Source organism: Salmo salar, chromosome 18 (genome assembly GCF_965601325.2).
Source record: "Salmo salar chromosome 18, fSalSal1, whole genome shotgun sequence".
NCBI classification, from domain to species: domain Eukaryota; kingdom Metazoa; phylum Chordata; class Actinopteri; order Salmoniformes; family Salmonidae; genus Salmo; species Salmo salar.
Genome location: NC_138308.1, coordinates 96,025,744 through 96,045,016, shown reverse-complemented (window position 1 = coordinate 96,045,016; position 19,273 = coordinate 96,025,744). Strand labels below are relative to the sequence as shown.

The following is a 19,273-nucleotide window of genomic DNA, read 5'->3' as shown; positions in this document are numbered from 1 at the left end:
CCCCCCCTTAAAAGATTTAGATGCACTATTGTAAAGTGGTTGTTCCACTGGATATCATAAGGTGAATGCACCATTTTGTAAGTCGCTCTGGATAAGAGCGTCTGCTAAATGACTTAAATGTAAATGTACTTTCAATCATTTATGTTTTTAGCTCAAATAACTTGGTCTAATGTTGAATTGGAACATTGGAGTCACTTGGCTACATTTAATTACTATGAGAACAAAACACCAGACTCTCACAGGCTTCATTCATTATAGATGTTTATTCCTTCAGATGGGAAGAAGATGGATACATACAGTGATAGAATTACATTCAGAACATATAATAGTATCTCCATGGTAACAGTGATAGAATTACATTCAGAACATATAATAGTATCTCTATGGTAACAGTGATAGAATTACATTCAGAACATATAATAGTATCTCTATGGTAACAGTGATAGAATTACATTCAGAACATATAATAGTATCTCCATGGTAACAGTGATAGAATTACATTCAGAACATATAATAGTATCTCTATGGTAACAGTGATAGAATTACATTCAGAACATATAATAGTATTTCTATGGTAACAGTGATAGAATTACATTCAGAACATATAATAGTATCTCTATGGTAACAGTGATAGAATTACATTCAGAACATATAATAGTATCTCTATGGTAACAGTGATAGAATTACATTCAGAACATATAATAGTATCTCTATGGTAACAGTGATAGAATTACATTCAGAACATATAATAGTATCTCCATGGTAACAGTGATAGAATTACATTCAGAACATATAATAGTATCTCTATGGTAACAGTAATAGAATTACATTCAGAACATATAATAGTATCTCCATGGTAACAGTGATAGAATTACATTCAGAACATATAATAGTATCTCTATGGTAACAGTAATAGAATTACATTCAGAACATATAATAGTATCTCCATGGTAACAGTGATAGAATTACATTCAGAACATATAATAGTATTTCTATGGTAACAGTGATAGAATTACATTCAGAACATATAATAGTATCTCCATGGTAACAGTGATAGAATTACATTCAGAACATATAATAGTATCTCCATGGTAACAGTGATAGAATTACATTCAGAACATATAATAGTATCTCTATGGTAACAGTGATAGAATTACATTCATTTACATAACAGTATCTCTTTTTATATTTGATAGAGTATAGACTATAGATATATATTGACATAGAAGAGAAAAGTTTTGCAATTGAAAGTGTACATATCTTGACATGTAACCATTATAACCCTCACTACCATTACAACCCTCATTACCATTACAACCCTCACTACCATTACAACCCTCATTACCATTATAACCCTCATTACCATTATAACCCTCACTACCATTACAACCCTCACTACCATTATAACCCTCACTACCATTACAACCCTCATTACCATTATAACCCTCATTACCATTATAACCCTCATTACCATTATAACCCTCACTACCATTATAACCCTCATTACCATTATAACCCTCACTACCATTACAACCCTCATTACCATTATAACCCTCACTACCATTACAACCCTCATTACCATTATAACCCTCACTACCATTACAACCCTCATTACCATTATAACCCTCACTACCATTATAACCCTCATTACCATTATAACCCTCACTACAATTACAACCCTCATTACCATTATAACCCTCACTACCATTATAACCCTCATTACCATTATAACCCTCACTACCATTACAACCCTCATTACCATTATAACCCTCACTACCATTACAACCCTCATTACCATTATAACCCTCATTACCATTATAACCCTCATTACCATTATAACCCTCATTACCATTATAACCCTCACTACCATTATAACCCTCATTACCATTATAACCCTCACTACCATTACAACCCTCATTACCATTATAACCCTCACTACCATTACAACCCTCATTACCATTATAACCCTCACTACCATTACAACCCTCATTACCATTATAACCCTCACTACCATTATAACCCTCATTACCATTATAACCCTCACTACCATTACAACCCTCATTAACATTAGAACCCTCATTACCATTATAACCCTCATTACCATTATAACCCTCACTACCAATTTAACCCTGATATTCATGACTCTAACCGTAATGATAGTTTGTTGATATGCTGTGATCATCTGTACCCAGATCATCCAAAGAACCTTCCAGATCTATTTCTCATGGAATTGTAAAGATTCCTCACTACGGAAGAAATTCTTCCATCTGGGTCAGGGGGAAGTGGTAGGTTCAGGTTATCTTGGACAATCTTCTGGGTCAGGGGGAAGTGGTAGGTTCAGGTTATCTTGGACAATATTCTGGGTCAGGGGGAAGTGGTAGGTTCAGGTTATCTTGGACAATCTTCTGGGTCAGGGGGAAGTGGTAGGTTCAGGTTATCTTGGACAATCTTCTGGGTCAGGGGGAAGTGGTAGGTTCAGGTTATCTTGGACAATCTTCTGGGTCAGGGGGAAGTGGTAGGTTCAGGTTATCTTGGACAATCTTCTGGGTCAGGGGGAAGTGGTAGGTTCAGGTTATCTTGGACAATCTTCTGGGTCAGGGGGAAGTGGTAGGTTCAGGTTATCTTGGACAATCTTCTGGGTCAGGGGGAAGTGGTAGGTTCAGGTTATCTTGGACAATCTTCTGGGTCAGGGGGAAGTGGTAGGTTCAGGTTATCTTGGACAATCTTCTGGGTCAGGGGGAAGTGGTAGGTTCAGGTTATCTTGGACATTTTGTTGGGAACACCTTGACAAGACCACCTTTACCTTTGAGATATTTGTTCAACATCTCTTCGAGTTTTCCCAAGGTTACTGGATTCACTGTATTCTTCTTTATCTCCTTGTTCCACTGCCAGTGTGCTTCGGCTATCGGCTTCTTCATCTTCCTGTTGTAACAGCAGTAGGCTGTCCACAGGAGCTCTGGGATGTTCACTCGTTTGTTCAGTGTGTTGTTGCTGCTGGGCACTGCTCCAGTCACCACATAGGCTTCTATCTTCCCTTTGTTACTAATACAGTCCGTCATCAGCTTTCCTCTGACATTTCTCTCCATTTCTCTCCAGCTGCCCCCGTTGAATTTGACGTCCTGGGGAACGATGTTGGTCAGGGTAAAGGTGGACTTCTGAGTATCAAGGTCATGAGCATGTGAATTTGGGAAGAGGTGACCTCTGTTCACCCCTTTAATTGGTATTGAGTTGTTGTAGTTCACATATTGATAATCTGATGGGTTTCCATAGTCGCTGTTCCCAGCCTGGTGTTCGTAACGGCCTCCTGTCTCTTTCTGCATTTCAGGACTGTTGGTTTCAATGTCGAGCTGCAGGAAACAACAGTCATTCATACATTCACAGGTTTTCTGTACAATAAACCCTCTTTTCTGTACAATAAACCCTCTTTTCTGTACAATAAACCCTCTTTTCTGTACAATAAACCCTCTTTTCTGTACAATAAACCCTCTTTTCTGTACAATAAACCCTCTAACCCTCCTTTCTGTACAATAAACCCTCATTTCTGTACAATAAACCCTCCTTTCTGTACAATAAACCCTCCTTTCTGTACAATAAACCCTCCTTTCTGTACAATAAACCCTCTTTTCTGTACAATAAACCCTCTTTTCTGTACAATAAACCCTCCTTTCTGTACAATAAACCCTCTTTTCTGTACAATAAACCCCCTTTTCTGTACAATAAACCCTCTTTTCTGTACAATAAACCCTCCTTTCTGTACAATAAACCCACTTTTCTGTTCAATAAACCCTCTTCTGGGGGGGTTCACAATCAAGTCTCTGTACCCTCCATAGTGGTAGTTCTATATTCTGTATCATAACTGTCTGACATATAGCAGTAAACAAATACAAATGTTATGTTATATGACAAAACATTAGTCCTACCTGGGGCTCAATCATCCAGGGTTGATGTGGTCTGGGGTCTGTAGGAGGACCAGTGAAGGTGTAGGCTGAGAACACAGGGATCCTCTTGGTCGTGTCGTAGAGAGTTGCAAACCTGTAGATTGTGTTGTACTTCTGGCAAATCGGCTTGTAGCGGTTCTGGTTCTTGACTGTCCCATCAACCAAAATACCTGGGAGATTTGGAGTTGTCCCCTCCAGGAAGAAATTCTTGCACTGTGGAACATCACTGAACTTCTCCACTACATGAGAGAGAGCAGGAGGAAGGAGAGAGAGAAGGAGGAGAGTAGAGAGATGATTCAATACCCCCATCATCACCTGAAGACTGTACACCACAGAGACAAAGATGAAGTTACAGAGACCAGTTGGTAGACTGGAGACTGTTGAGCTGAGTCAGGACAGACTGCTTTAAATAGTTATTACAGAGACCAGTTGGTAGACTGGAGACTGCTGAGCTGAGTCAGGACAGACTGCTTTAAATAGTTATTACAGAGACCAGTTGGTAGACTGGAGACTGCTGAGCTGAGTCAGGACTGGCTGCTTTAAATAGTTATTACAGAGACCAGTTGGTAGACTGGAGACTGCTGAGCTGAGTCAGGACAGACTGCTTTAAATAGGTTTTCAGAGACTCCTCCTTCAGGTGTCAAAACAGAAAGGGTTGATTTGCATAAACTCCTCTGTATGTTTCCATGGAAACTGCTGTAACAAATAACATGTGACTCACCTCCCGTAGTTTCTAACACGTATGGACCCAGAACTGAATCACACAATATTATAGTTCTGGGTTAATGAGATTAGACTGCTCTAAATAGTGACTGCATCCACACTTTGGTTCTGGTAGAAAAACGTTTTAGGATGAAAACATGACTTTACTCAGCATAGAGTCTGTCAGAAGATACACATCACACTATTACAACAGAGGGACTGTTCTGGAATTACGGTTGCTGAGTTCACATTCATTAATATCCCACAAGGCTTAGCGACTCTGACTCAGCAACTCAAAGAAGTAACACTTGCATTTTCCCTTGACCAGCAAGTCAACATATTTAGTATGAGGTCTCAAAGGCCTCACATACATTACAGATATGTTTACAACTGAATGAAATGGATGAAGATGTGTCCAACTGAATGAAATGGAGGAAGATGTGTCCAACTGAATGAAATGGAGGAAGATGTGTACAACTGAATGAAATGGAGGAAGATGTGTCCAACTGAATGAAATGGAGGAAGATGTGTACAACTTGGTGTATTCTGTAGTCTGACCACTGCTGAGTTTATTTCCAGTAACTGAAGTAGTTCACAGTAAGAGTTGACACAAGGCTGTGTATGTAGCATTAGAAAATGTGGTTCCTAACAACACTGTGGTCAGAGCAGCACTGGACTGATTAACACCTCAGACTCAGCAGCTGTAGATTCTTCAGTTGAGGAGGCCTTTTCTCAGTCAGAGTAGAGGAGACTGGGGAACAAACCAACACTTTTAGACTTTAGTTTATTAATAATATTTTTATGCAAACATACATACCTCGGCTACCATAACACAGTAAGTATGTTCCTAGAACATACCAGTCATTTACAATTCAACCAAAAGTGTTGTCACGGGTGTCGTAGGGATTGGACCAAAATGCAGCGGGAATATGTATACTCATCATCTTTTTTATTGAAGAAGGAAAACAAAAATAAACACGTATACAAAAACAACGACGAAACAGTCCTGTAAGGCTACTAGGCTATACAAAGAACAACTACCCACAAAAAACCCATGAAAAACACCCCTACTAAATAGGACCTTCAATTAGAGGCAACGAGGAACAGCTGCCTCCAATTGAAGATCAAAACAATAAACTAGACATAGAAATAGAAAAACTAGAAATTAGAACATAGAAATACAAAACATAGAACACCCCTGCCACGTCCTGATCAAACTATAATAACAAACAACCTTTTTACTGGTCAGGACGTGACAGTACTCCCCCCCAAAGGTGCAGACCCCGGATGCACCTTAACAAAAACACAAAAATAAACCCAAAACAAAAATAATCCCAAACTAAAGGGAGGGAAGGGAGGGTGCCCACCCTCACCGACGGTTCTTGTGCTACACCCCCTCCTCAACCTCGTACTACGGAGGTGGCTCAGACTCCGGTCTTACTCCCCAACCTAACCTGTCCACCCCCGCTAACTGCTTATTATATTTTACCCATCCCGAAGTCTCTGGGCTATGGCGCATCGCTGAAGACCTCGGCCTGATGCGCGTCGCTGGAGACCTCGGGCTGATGCGCGTCGCTGGAGACCTCGGACTGCAGGGCGACTCTGGGAGCTCCGGACTCGAGGGCGACTCTGGGAGCTCCGGACTCGAGGGCGACTCTGGGAGCTCCGGACTCGAGGGCGACTCTGGGAGCTCCGGACTCGAGGGCGACTCTGGGAGCTCCGGACTCGAGGGCGACTCTGGGAGCTCCGGACTCGAGGGCGACTCTGGGAGCTCCGGACTCGAGGGCGACTCTGGGAGCTCCGGACTCGAGGGCGACTCTGGGAGCTCCGGACTCGAGGGCGACTCTGGGAGCTCCGGACTCGAGGGCGACTCTGGGAGCTCCGGACTCGAGGGCAAATCTGGGAGCTCCGGACTCGAGGGCGACTCTGGGAGCTCCGGACTCGAGGGCGACTCTGGGAGCTCCGGACTCGAGGGCCGTCTCTGGGAGCTCCGGACTCGAGGGCCGTCTCTGCCGGCTCCGGACTGTGGGCCGTCTCTGCCGACTCCGGACTGTGGGCCGTCTCTGCCGACTCCGGACTGTGGGCCATCTCTGCCGACTCCAGACTGTGGGCCGTCTCTGCCGGCTCCGGAGTGTGGGCCATCTCTGCAGGCTCCGGACTGTGGGCCAACTCTAGACGGGGCACTGTTGCCGGACACTCTGGACGGGGCACTGTCGTCAGAAGCTCTGGACGGGGACTGCGCACTGAAGGCCTGATGCGTGGGGCTGGCTTAGGAGGCGCCAGACTAGGGACACGCACCACAGGGCTAGTGCGAGAAGCAGGAGCAGGACGAGCTGGACTGGGCTGACGCACTGGAGGCCTGGTGCGTGGGGCTGGTACTGGAGGTACCAGACTGCAGACACGCACCCCAAGGCTAGTGCGAGGAGTGGGAACAGGGCGTACTAGACTGGGCTGACACATTGGAGGCCTGGTGCGTGGTGCCGGCTTTGGAGGCACCAGACTAGAGATAGGCACGTCAGGGCTAGTGCGAGGAGCAGGAACTGGATACACCGGGCCATGAGTAGGCACTGGAGGTCTGGAGCGCACCTCCTGCACAACCCGTCCTGGCTGGATGGTAATAGTAGCCCTGTACTAGCGGAGTGCTGGCACAGGGCGAACTGGGCTGTGCAGAGGCCTGATGGTTGCCGTGCGTAGAGCAGGCGTAGGGTAGCCTGGGCCTAGGAGGCGCACTGGTGGCCAGATGTGCTGCGCAGGCATCCTCCTTCCAGGCTGGATGCCCACTCTAGCACGGCACTTGCGAGGGGCTGGGATCGCTCGCACCGGACTGTGCGTGCGCATGGGCGAGATCGTGTGCACTTCCGCATACACCGCCGCTCTCCACTCCACACGCTCCCCATAATAAGCACGGGGAGTTGGCTTAGGGCTCACCCTCGGCCCAGCCAAACTACCCGTGTGCCCCCCCAAAAAAATTATTGGGGGTGCCTCTCAGGCTTCCTTGCCAGCCGTGTCCCAGCATAGCGTTCTCTGTCCTCTCCAGCCTTCCTCCATGGTCCTTCTCCCGCTAGGATCTGTTCCCAAGTCCAAAACTCCTTATAGCTCTGCTGCTGCTCCTTCCTCCGCTGCTTGGTCCGTTGGTGGTGGATAGTTCTGTCACGGGTGTCGTAGGGATTGGACCAAAACGCAGCGGGAATATGTATACTCATCTTTTTTATTGAAGAAGGAAAACAAAAATAAACACGTATACAAAAACAACGACGAAACAGTCCTGTAAGGCTACTAGGCTATACAAAGAACAACTACCCACAAAAACCCCATGAAAAACACCCCTACTAAATAGGACCTTCAATTAGAGGCAACAAGGAACAGCTGCCTCCAATTGAAGGTCAAAACAATAAACTAGACATAGAAATAGAAAAACTAGAAAACAGAACATAGAAATACAAAACATAGAACACAACCTAAAAACCCCGACAACACAAAACAAACACACCCCTGCCACGTCCTGACCAAACTATAATAACAAACAACCTTTTTACTGGTCAGGACGTGACAAGTGGTGGGAATTAAATGCTATAATTGACCCAGTAGGTGAATGTTCCACAGGTCAATAATTTAACAAAAAGACAGGAGGATAGAATATTTACTTTAGGACCTCAAAACCTTTTTTCTTCTTCAATAAAACTAAAAGTCATCAATGGATTTAAACAAAACCTCTTGGGCATGTAGAGAAACTAACCATTTTTTACATTTACATTTTAGTCATTTAGCAGACGCTCTTATCCAGAGCGACTTACAAATTGGTGCATTCACCTATAATATCCAGTGGAACAACCACTTTACAATAGTGCATCTAAATCTTTTAAGGGGGGGGTTAGAAGGATTACTTTATCCTATCCCAGGTATTCCTTGAAGAGGTGGGGTTTCAGGTGTCTCCGGAAGGTGGTGATTGACTCCGCTGTCCTGGCGTCGTGAGGGAGCTTGTTCCACCATTGGGGTGCCAGAGCAGCGAACAGTTTTGACTGGGCTGAGCGGGAACTGTGCTTCCTCAGAGGTAGGGAGGCGAGCAGGCCAGAGGTGGATGAACGGAGTGCCCTTGTTTGGGTGTAGGGCCTGATCAGAGCCTGAAGGTACGGAGGTGCCGTTCCCCTCACAGCTTCGTAGGCAAGCACCATGGTCTTGTAGCGGATGCGAGCTTCGACTGGAAGCCAGTGGAGAGAGCGGAGGAGCGGGGTGACGTAACCAACCATTATCACGTTGAATAAGAGCTTTCTACATGATTTCTAACTGGACTTATTTATCTGTTACAACTGACCCTGTGTTCCCCAGTCTACCCTACCTTCATGGATAATATTGGTGACATATATGATTGGGGACATTGTCCTGTGTAGGGTGCCGTCTTTCAGATGGGACGTTGAACGGGTGTCCTGACTCTCTGTGGTCACTAAAGATCCAATAGCTAAATTCTCAATCTGGTCCTCACACCATCACGGCCACCTAATCATCCCCAGCTTACAATTGGCTCATTCATCCTCCCTCCTCTCCCATGTAACGATTCCCCTGGTCGTTGCTGTAAATGAGAATGTGTTCTCAGTCAACTTACCTGATAAAATAGCTGTAATTGAAAAAATATATATTTGAAGTGACTGTTTCTCTTATGTGAAACATGTTCAACTGCTTCAACATCCGTGAAAATGTTAAACAGCTGAAGCAGGTCACACAATTTTAATTCATGTAAAATGACCTTTCTAGATGTGATTTAAAAGGCCACAAAATATTAAGCTAATGATTAGTAACTGGTTTATAAAGACCTTTATTAAACTTACAGGTTTAGAAACGGGTGAATAACTAGCTTACTAACATTTACAAATATTGGAGTATCATAAAATAATGAATAAACAATTTACAAATCCATTATAAATGCTTTAAAATAAGGTGATATTCTAATGTACAACTGGTAAATTTGAAGAAAAAAAAAATTAGTATTTTGAGACAACTTAAAAAATGTGCTTCCAAACAACACTGTGGTCAGAGCAGCACCGAGGAGGGTTACAGTTGCTGAGTTAACATTCATTAATATCCCACAATGCTTAGCGCCTCTGACTCAGCAACTCAAAGAAGTAACACTTGCATTTTCCCTTGACCAGCAAGTCAACATATTTAGTATGAGGTCTCAAAGGCCTCACATACATTACAGATATGTTTACAACTGAATGAAACGGAGGAAGATGTGAAAAACTGAATGAAATGGAGGAAGATGTGTCCAACTGAATGAAATGGAGGAAGATGTGTCCAACTGAATGAAATGGAGGAAGATGTGTCCAACTGAATGAAATGGAGGAAGATGTGTCCAACTGAATGAAATGGATGAAGATGTGTACAACTGAATGAAATGGAGGAAGATGTGTCCAACTGAATGAAATGGAGGAAGATGTGTCCAACTGAATGAAATGGAGGAAGATGTGAACAACTGATTGAAATGGAGGAAGATGTGTCCAACTGAATGAAATGGAGGAAGATGTGTCCAACTGAATGAAATGGATGAAGATGTGTACAACTGAATGAAATGGAGGAAGATGTGTCCAACTGAATGAAATGGAGGAAGATGTGTCCAACTGAATGAAATGGATGAAGATGTGTACAACTGAATGAAATGGAGGAAGATGTGAACAACTGATTGAAATGGAGGAAGATGTGTCCAACTGAATGAAATGGAGGAAGAGGTGTACAACTTGGTGTATTCTGTAGTCTGACCTCTGCTGAGTTTATTTCCAGTAACTGAAGTAGTTCACAGTAAGAGTTGACACAAGGCTGTGTATGTAGCATTAGAAAATGTGGTTCCTAACAACACTGTGGTCAGAGCAGCACTGGACTGATTAACACCTCAGACTCAGCAGCTGTAGATTCTTCAGTTGAGGAGGCCTTTTCTCAGTCAGAGTAGAGGAGACTGGGGAACAAACTAACACTTTTAGGCTTTAGTTTATTAATAATATTTTTATGCAAACATACATACCTCGGCTACCATAACACAGTAAGTACAGTGGGGGAAAAAATATTTGATTCCCTGCTGATTTTGTACGTTTGCCCACTGACAAAGAAATGATCAGTCTATAATTTTAATAGTAGGTTCATTTGAACAGTGAGAGACAGAATAACCACAAAAAATCCAGAAAAATGCATGTCAAAAATGTTATAAAATGATTTGCATTTTAATGAGGGAAATAAGTATTTGACCCCTCTGCAAAACATGACTTAGTACTTGGTGGCAAAACCCTTGTTGGCAATCACAGAGGTCAGACGTTTCTTGTAGTTGGCCACCAGGATTGCACACATCTCAGGAGGGATTTTGTCCCACTCCTCTTTGCAGATCTTCTCCAAGTCATTAAGGTTTCGAGGCTGAAGTTTGGCAACTCAAACCTTCAGCCCCCCTCAACAGATTTTCTATGGGATTAAGGTCTGGAGACTGGCTAGGCCACTCCAGGACCTTAATGTGCTTCTTCTTGAGCCACTCCTTTGTTGCCTTGGCCATGTGTTTTGGGTCATTGTCATACTGGAATACCCATCCATGACCCATTTTCAATGCCCTGGCTGAGGGAAGGAGGTTCTCACCCAAGATTTGACAGTACATGGCCCCGTCAAATGATGCGGTGAAGTTGTCCTGTCCCCTTAGCATAAAAACACCCCCAAAGCATAATGTTTCCACCTCCATGTTTGACGGTGGGGATGGTGTTCTTGGGGTCATAGGCAGCATTCCTCCTCCTCCAAACACGGCGAGTTGAGTTGATGTCAAAGAGCTCCATTTTGGACTCATCTGACCACAACACTTTCACCAGTTGTCCTCTGAATCATTCAGATGTTCATTGGCAAAATTCAGACGGGCATGTATATGTATTCTTGAGCAGGGGGACCTTGCGGGCGCTGCAGGATTTCAGTCCTTCACGGCGTAGTGTGTTACCAATTGTTTTCTTGGTGACTATGGTCCCAGCTGCCTTGAGATCATTGACAAGATCCTCCCGTGTAGTTCTGGGCTGATTCCTCACCGTTCTCATGATCATTGCAACTCCACGAGGTGAGATCTTGCATGGAGCCCCAGGCCGAGGGATATTGACAGTTCTTTTGTGTTTCTTCCATTTGCGAATAATCGCACCAAATGTTGTCACCTTCTCACCAAGCTGCTTGGCGATGGTCTTGTAGCCCATTCCAGCCTTGTGTAGTTCTACAATCTTGTCCCTGACATCCTTGGAGAGCTCTTTGGTCTTGGCCATGGTGGAGAGTTTGGAATCTGATTGATTGATTGCTTCTGTGGACAGGTGTCTTTTATACAGCTAACAAACTGAGATTAGGAGCACTCCCTTTAAGAGTGTGCTCCTAATCTCAGCTCGTTACCTGTATAAAAGACACCTGAGAGCCAGAAACCTTTCTGATTGAGAAGGGGTCAAATACTTATTTCCCTCATTAAAATGCAAATCAATTCATAACATTTTTGACATACGTGTTTCTGGATTTTTTTGTTGTTATTCGGTCTCTCACTGTTCAAATAAACCTACCATTAAAATTACAGACTGATCATTTCTTTGTCAGTGGGCAAACGTACAAAATCAGCAGGGGATCAAATACTTTTTTCCCCATCTGTATGTTCCTAGAACGTACCAGTCATTTATAATTCAACCAAGTGGAGGATATTAAATGTTATAATTGACCCAGTAGGTGAATGTTCCACAGGTCAATAATTTAACAAAACGACAGGAGGATAGAATATTTACTTTAGGGCCTCAAAACCTTTTTTCTTCTTCAATAAAACTAAAAGTCATCAATGGATTTAAACAAAACCTCTTGGTCATGTAGAGAAACTAACCAACCATTATCACATTGAATAAGAGCTTTCTACATGATTTCTTACTGGACTTATTTATCTGTTACAACTGACCCTGTGTTACTTTGTTCCCCAGTCTACCCTACCTTCATGGATAATATTGGTGACATATATGATTGGGGACATTGTCCTGTGTAGGGTGCCGTCTTTCAGATGGGACGTTGAACGGGTGTCCTGACTCTCTGTGGTCACTAAAGATCCAATAGCTAAATTCTCAATCTGGTCCTCACACCATCACGGCCACCTAATCATCCCCAGCTTACAATTGGCTCATTCATCCTCCCTCCTCTCCCATGTAACGATTCCCCTGGTCGTTGCTGTAAATGAGAATGTGTTCTCAGTCAACTTACCTGATAAAATAGCTGTAATTTCAAAAATATATATTTGAAGTGACTGCTTCTCTTATGTGAAACATGTTCAACTGCTTCAACATCCGTGAAAATGTTAAACAGCTGAAGCAGGTCACACAATTTTAATTCATGTAAAATTACCTTTGTAGATGTGATTTAAAAGGCCACAAAATATTGAACTAATGATTAGTAACTGGTTTATAAAGACCTTTATTAAACTTCTGACGAAGGATCTTATTGATCATTATAACTGTGTATACAGGCCGACATGTGTTTAGAAACGGGTGAATAACTAGCTAACATTTACAAATATTGGAGTATCATAAAATAATGAATAAACAATTTACAAATCCATTATAAATGCTTTAAAATAAGGTGATATTCTAATGTACAACTGGTAAATTTGAAACAAAATTAGTATTTTGAGACAACTTAAAAAATGTGCTTCCAAACAACACTGTGGTCAGAGCAGCACCGAGGAGGGTTACAGTTGCTGAGTTAACATTCATTAATATCCCACAATGCTTAGCGCCTCTGACTCAGCAACTCAAAGAACTAACACTTGCATTTTCCCTTGACCTGCAAGTCAACATATTTAGTATGAGGTCTCAAAGGCCTCACATACATTACAGATATGTTTACAACTGAATGAAATGGAGGAAGATGTTTACAACTGAATGAAATGGAGGAAGATGTGTTCAACTGAATGAAACGGAGGAAGATGTGTCCAACTGAATGAAATGGAGGAAGATGTTTACAACTGAATGAAATGGAGGAAGATGTGTCCAACTGAATGAAATGGAGGAAGATGTTTACAACTGAATGAAATGGAGGAAGATGTGTCCAACTGAATGAAATGGATGAAGATGTGTACAACTGAATGAAACAGAGGAAGATGTGTAGAACTTGGTGTATTCTGTAGTCTGACCACTGCTGAGTTTATTTCCAGTAACTGAAGTAGTTCACAGTAAGAGTTTACACAAGGCTGTGTATGTTTGAAAAATATTATTTAAGTGAGATTGATCATATTTTTATATAAACATACATATCTCAGACACACCTTCTTCCACATATCATCACAGAAGTGTTTCAACATTCAGTAAGTTTGCCCAGTGGCATCCTGAGGTATTGATATATCATGAGAGAATAATAAATTACCATTTCTAAGCTGCTCATTTATTATGTAAAAACTCACCCCAGCACTTTCTGAGGCAGGAAGGACATCACCCTCTTCTGGTCTTCACCCCACCAGGGAAAGGACAGTGATGAACTGGGAGCTCTGTAGGCAGCTCCTGGTAAACAGCATCTGGTCAATCCACTGCTGCTGCTTCTTGTTGAGAGTTGAACACCAGCTCTCTGGAATCACCAGCTGCATTTTAAGGGAGAGAGAGATGCAGGAAGGACATCACCCTCTTCTGGTCTTCACCCCACTGGGCAAGTTCAGAAGCCTGGGGTGGATACAAGAGGGCCTGGGATAGATCACCAGGGACAGGGGCCGAACGTGAGGCAGGAGGGAGTGCTGGAGGTACCTGCATGTCCACGGGGTCCTACCTAATACATACAGAGAATACATAAGTGACAGATACAGCACTAAGCATTCTCAGCACCATGACAGTAAATCTACAGCATGAAAGGTAAGTGACAGATACAGTACTGAGCATTCTCAGCACCATGACAGTAAATCTACAGCATGAAAGGTAAGTGACAGATACAGTACTAAGCATTCTCAGCACCATGACAGTAAATCTACAGCATGAAAGGTAAGTGACAGATACTAGATTTAGTTGTGTAACTAAAGGACAAAGAATGGATAGGCCTTTATGACAGATACAGGAAGGGAGTGTCATGATGCTGAGGAGTGTCACATTCAATACATGGACAAATAGTAAGATTAACACAATGCATATCTTCCATTATTGTAAAGTATTCATGCTTGCAGAATGTCAAGGGAACAGAATATCCTACCTAACATTGCAGAACCATATTCATGTGTAGATTGAAATGCAAGGCAAACGTTACGTTCCACAGTTTCTGTGTTGTTGTGGGTTTGTGTTTCAGGAAATGGCTTCCTGGATTCCTCAAGCAGCTGATTGGTCGCCCCATCACTGATTGGAGCTCTGACCCACCGTCTTGTCAGGGGAAACAGTTGGATCTTCAATTACCGACTCCTTCTGCAGCTTGAAAAGCCTGTGTTCCTTTGTTAGGAGAGAGAGCTGCTCTGCATGTCCTGTGTTGGTTGTTGGTCTGGAAGTTGTTGAAAGTATTGTGTAGCCTCTACTACAGAGGTATGCCATAGGACTGAGTGTTTTTGGTTTATTGAAGTTGTTCACTAAGTTTGAATTATTCTGTTTCATTTGTTCCCAGGGGGGAAGGGGACTGCACCTTGGGAGTGTTTAGGCAAGAGGCCTGCGGGCATACATAACCCGTAGTATTGAATCTGTCTATGTACACTAGGTCAGACCTGGGAGGACCACCCCCTGTATTCTGGTTAGTACCAGTTGGTGTTAAAGGTTAGGTCAGACCTGGGAGGACCACCCCCTGTATTCTGGTTAGTACCAGTTGGTGTTAAAGGTTAGGTCAGACCTGGGAGGACCACCCCCTGTATTCTGGTTAGTACCAGTTGGTGTTAAAGGTCAGGTCAGACCTGGGAGGACCACCCCCTGTATTCTGGTTAGTACCAGTTGGTGTTAAAGGTTAGGTCAGACCTGGGAGGACCACCCCCTGTATTCTGGTTAGTACCAGTTGGTGTTAAAGGTTAGGTCAGACCTGGGAGGACCACCCCCTGTATTCTGGTTAGTACCAGTTGGTGTTAAAGGTTAGGTCAGACCTGGGAGGACCACCCCCTGTATTCTGGTTAGTACCAGTTGGTGTTAAAGGTTAGGTCAGACCTGGGAGGACCACCCCCTGTATTCTGGTTAGTACCAGTTGGTGTTAAAGGTTAGGTCAGACCTGGGAGGACCACCCCCTGTATTCTGGTTAGTACCAGTTGGTGTTAAAGGTTAGGTCAGACCTGGGAGGACCACCCCCTGTATTCTGGTTAGTACCAGTTGGTGTTAAAGGTTAGGTCAGACCTGGGAGGACCACCCCCTGTATTCTGGTTAGTACCAGTTGGTGTTAAAGGTCAGGTCAGACCTGGGAGGACCACCCCCTGTATTCTGGTTAGTACCAGTTGGTGTTAAAGGTTAGGTCAGACCTGGGAGGACCACCCCCTGTATTCTGGTTAGTACCAGTTGGTGTTAAAGGTTAGGTCAGACCTGGGAGGACCACCCCCTGTATTCTGGTTAGTACCAGTTGGTGTTAAAGGTTAGGTCAGACCTGGGAGGACCACCCCCTGTATTCTGGTTAGTACCAGTTGGTGTTAAAGGTCAGGTAAGCTGTGGGAAGGCAGGTAAGGTAGGAGAGGGGACTCTTTTTCTTCCATTTCTTTAGTTCCGTCCAGCCCCTTTTCCACCTTAACGTGTTTAATGAAGAATAAATTCCCTGTAAACTGTGTTTTTCCCTGCCGTCCTTCCCCGCACCTACGATCACATACCTTTTTCACTCCACGGGGAGTTGAGTTGTAACAGGGTGTTGCGTTGCCTCCTCCAAGATGCGAACATGACAGCAAATATCACGATTTTTACACCATGAAACTAGATAGAACTGTATGTTTTCAATTCGCTTTTCCATTCTTCTAACAACTTCACAGATGTAGCAATAACATTTACAACTGATTTCATCCAACCTTGTAAAAGATATTTACTCTGTAACTCTCCGCTTGATGTAAACAAAGATCCGATGAGGGGAAAGTGTCATGGCGCCGTTTGGTTTTTCAAACTTCCGGTTAGGGCGGAGCTAAGGTCAAAGGGCGAATCTGATTGGACAACACGTGGTTGGAGACGGTTCTTTGAGACTGTCTCGCATTCCCATTGGAGGACTTTCGCTAGTTGAGACTGGCTAGACATCCGGTTGGTCTGCACAGGAAAATAATGCGCAACAGATTACACGCACATTCGTGAAGCGGCCTTATTTTGTCCCTCCGCTGGGGATAGACATGTTCCTGAGCGAACATAGCGAATAACTTTGAAATTTACGTTTATTTAACTATTTAATTAATTTATTTATTTACCATATTGTTTAAATGCTCAACAAATTACTTTAAATGTGAATTTTTAATTCAAATGTTGAGTCAGTGCTTTTTATCAGCCCGCTAGCCAAGCTAATTTGGGATCGGATCCAAAAACTAGCTAGCAGGCGATCTCTTCCTGCATATCAGCTGTTAAGAGATGAACAACTAAACTAACTAATTGTAAAGTCAGCAATGTGTCAATTGTGAAGACCCAGACAGGTTTTTTAACCCTGAATTGAGGAACTTGTTAGTCAGCTAATGACAAATGTAGAAAATCTATCTGTTCTGTATACTTCTGGCCCTTCTTTGGACACTGTGTTAACAACCCTCCAGACGAGCTTCAATGCCATACAACTCTCCTTCCGTGGTCTCCAACTGCTCTTAAATACAAGTAAAACTAAATGCATGCTCTTCAACCGATCGCTGCCTGCACCTGCCCGCCTGTCCAGCATCACTTCTCTGGACGGTTCTGACTTAGAATATGTGGACAATTACAAATACCTAGGTGTCTGGTTAGACTGTAAACTCTCCTTCCAGACTCATATTAAGCATCTCCAATCCAAAATTAAATCTAGAACCGGGTTCCTATTTCGCAACAAAGCATCCTTCACTCATGCTGCCAAACATACCCTCGTAAAACTGACTATCCTGCCGATCCTCGACTTCTGCAATGTCATTTACAAAATGGCCTCCAACACTCTACTCAGCAAACTGGATGCAGTCTATCACAGTGCCATCCGCTTTATCACAAAAGCCCCATATACTACCCACCACTGTGACCTGTACACTCTCGTTGGCTGGCCCTCGCTTCATACTCGTCGCCAAACCCACTGGCTACAGGTCATCTACAAGTCTCTGCTAGGTAAAGCCCCGACTTATCTCAGCTCACTGGTCACCATAGCGGCACCCACTCGTAGCACGGGCTCCAGCAGGTATATCTCACCAGTCACCCTCAAAGCCAATTCCTACTTTGGTCACCTTTCCTTCCAGTTCTCTGCTGCCAATGACTGGAACGAACTGCAAAAATCACTGAAGCTGGAGACTCATATCTCCCTCACTAGCTTTAAGCACCAGCTGTCAGAGCAGCTCACAGATCACTGCACCTGTACATAGCCCATCTGTAAATAGCCCACCCAACTACCTCATCCCCATATTGTTATTTATTTATCTTGCTCCTTTGCACCCCAGTATCTCTACTTGCACATTCATCTTCTGCACATCTACCATTCCAGTGTTTAATTGCTATGTTGTAATTACTTCGCCACTATGGTCTATTTATTGCCTTACCTCCCTTATCTTACCTCATTTGCACACAATGTATATAGAGTTTTCTACTTTATTATTGACTGTATGTTTGTTTATTCCATGTGTAACTCTGTGTTGTTGTATGTGTCGAACTGCTTTGCTTTATCTTGGCCAGGTCGCAGTTGTAAATGAGAACTTGTTCTCAACTCGTCTACCTGGTTAAATAAAGTTGAAATAAATAAAAAATGAAGCCTGTGAGAGTCTGGTGTTTTGTTCTCATAGTGTTTAAATATATCCAAGTGACTCCAAAATGTTCCAATTCAACATTAGACCACATAATTTGAGCTAAAAATATAAATTACTGAAAGCACTATTTTAGTTGTCAGTTATTCATTCAAACTTTGCCATAACTATGTGTCCAACCAGCTATGGTCCAGCATACCAGCTAGCTACCATGTCTCTAAACATATCTGGAGCTGGTCAAGAAGCTACCATGTCTCAAAACGTACCTGGAGCTGGTCAAGAAGCTACCATGTCTCAGAACATACCTGGAGCTGGTCAAGAAGCTACCATGTCTCTAAACATACCTGGAGCTGGTCAAGAAGCTACCATGTCTCTAAACATACCTGGAGCTGGTCAAGAAGCTACCATGTCTCTAAACATACCTGGAGCTGGTCAAGAAGCTACCATGTCTCTAAACATACCTGGAGATGGTCAAGAAGGATTTTCAAACATTGTTCTGGAATCATCAAAATCCAGGCTGCATCACATCCGGCCGTGATTGGGTGTCCCATAGGGCGGCGCACAACTGGCCCATCATCGTCCAGGTTTGGCCGGGGTAGGCCGTCATTTTAAATAATAATTTGTTCTTAACTGACTTGTCTAATTAAATAAAGGTTAAACATTTTTTTTTAAAGTATTTTCAAGCAGTGTTCTCCAATCATCTCACCAGCAGGTGGCAGCCTTGTTTCAGTTTTCAAACCTCCACTCCATGAGCTCTGGAACAGGACAGGTTTTGGATTGATTGATTGATTAATTGATTGATAAATATATGATATAT

The 19,273-nt window shown here is 43.2% G+C and overlaps 1 protein-coding gene across 1 annotated transcript; it reads right to left on the bottom strand.

Annotated features, from left to right (window-relative positions):
• Positions 1-244: 244 nt before the first annotated feature.
• On the bottom strand, positions 245-9,016 carry LOC123723795 (uncharacterized). Its single transcript, XM_082964600.1, has 3 exons — positions 8,977-9,016; positions 3,921-6,908; positions 245-3,347 (listed from the first exon to the last, which is right to left on the bottom strand). Exons 1-2 carry the CDS (start codon positions 9,014-9,016, stop codon positions 6,052-6,054), a joined length of 897 nt encoding a protein of 298 aa, XP_082820726.1. The 3' UTR covers positions 245-3,347; positions 3,921-6,051.
• Positions 9,017-19,273: the final 10,257 nt, after the last annotated feature.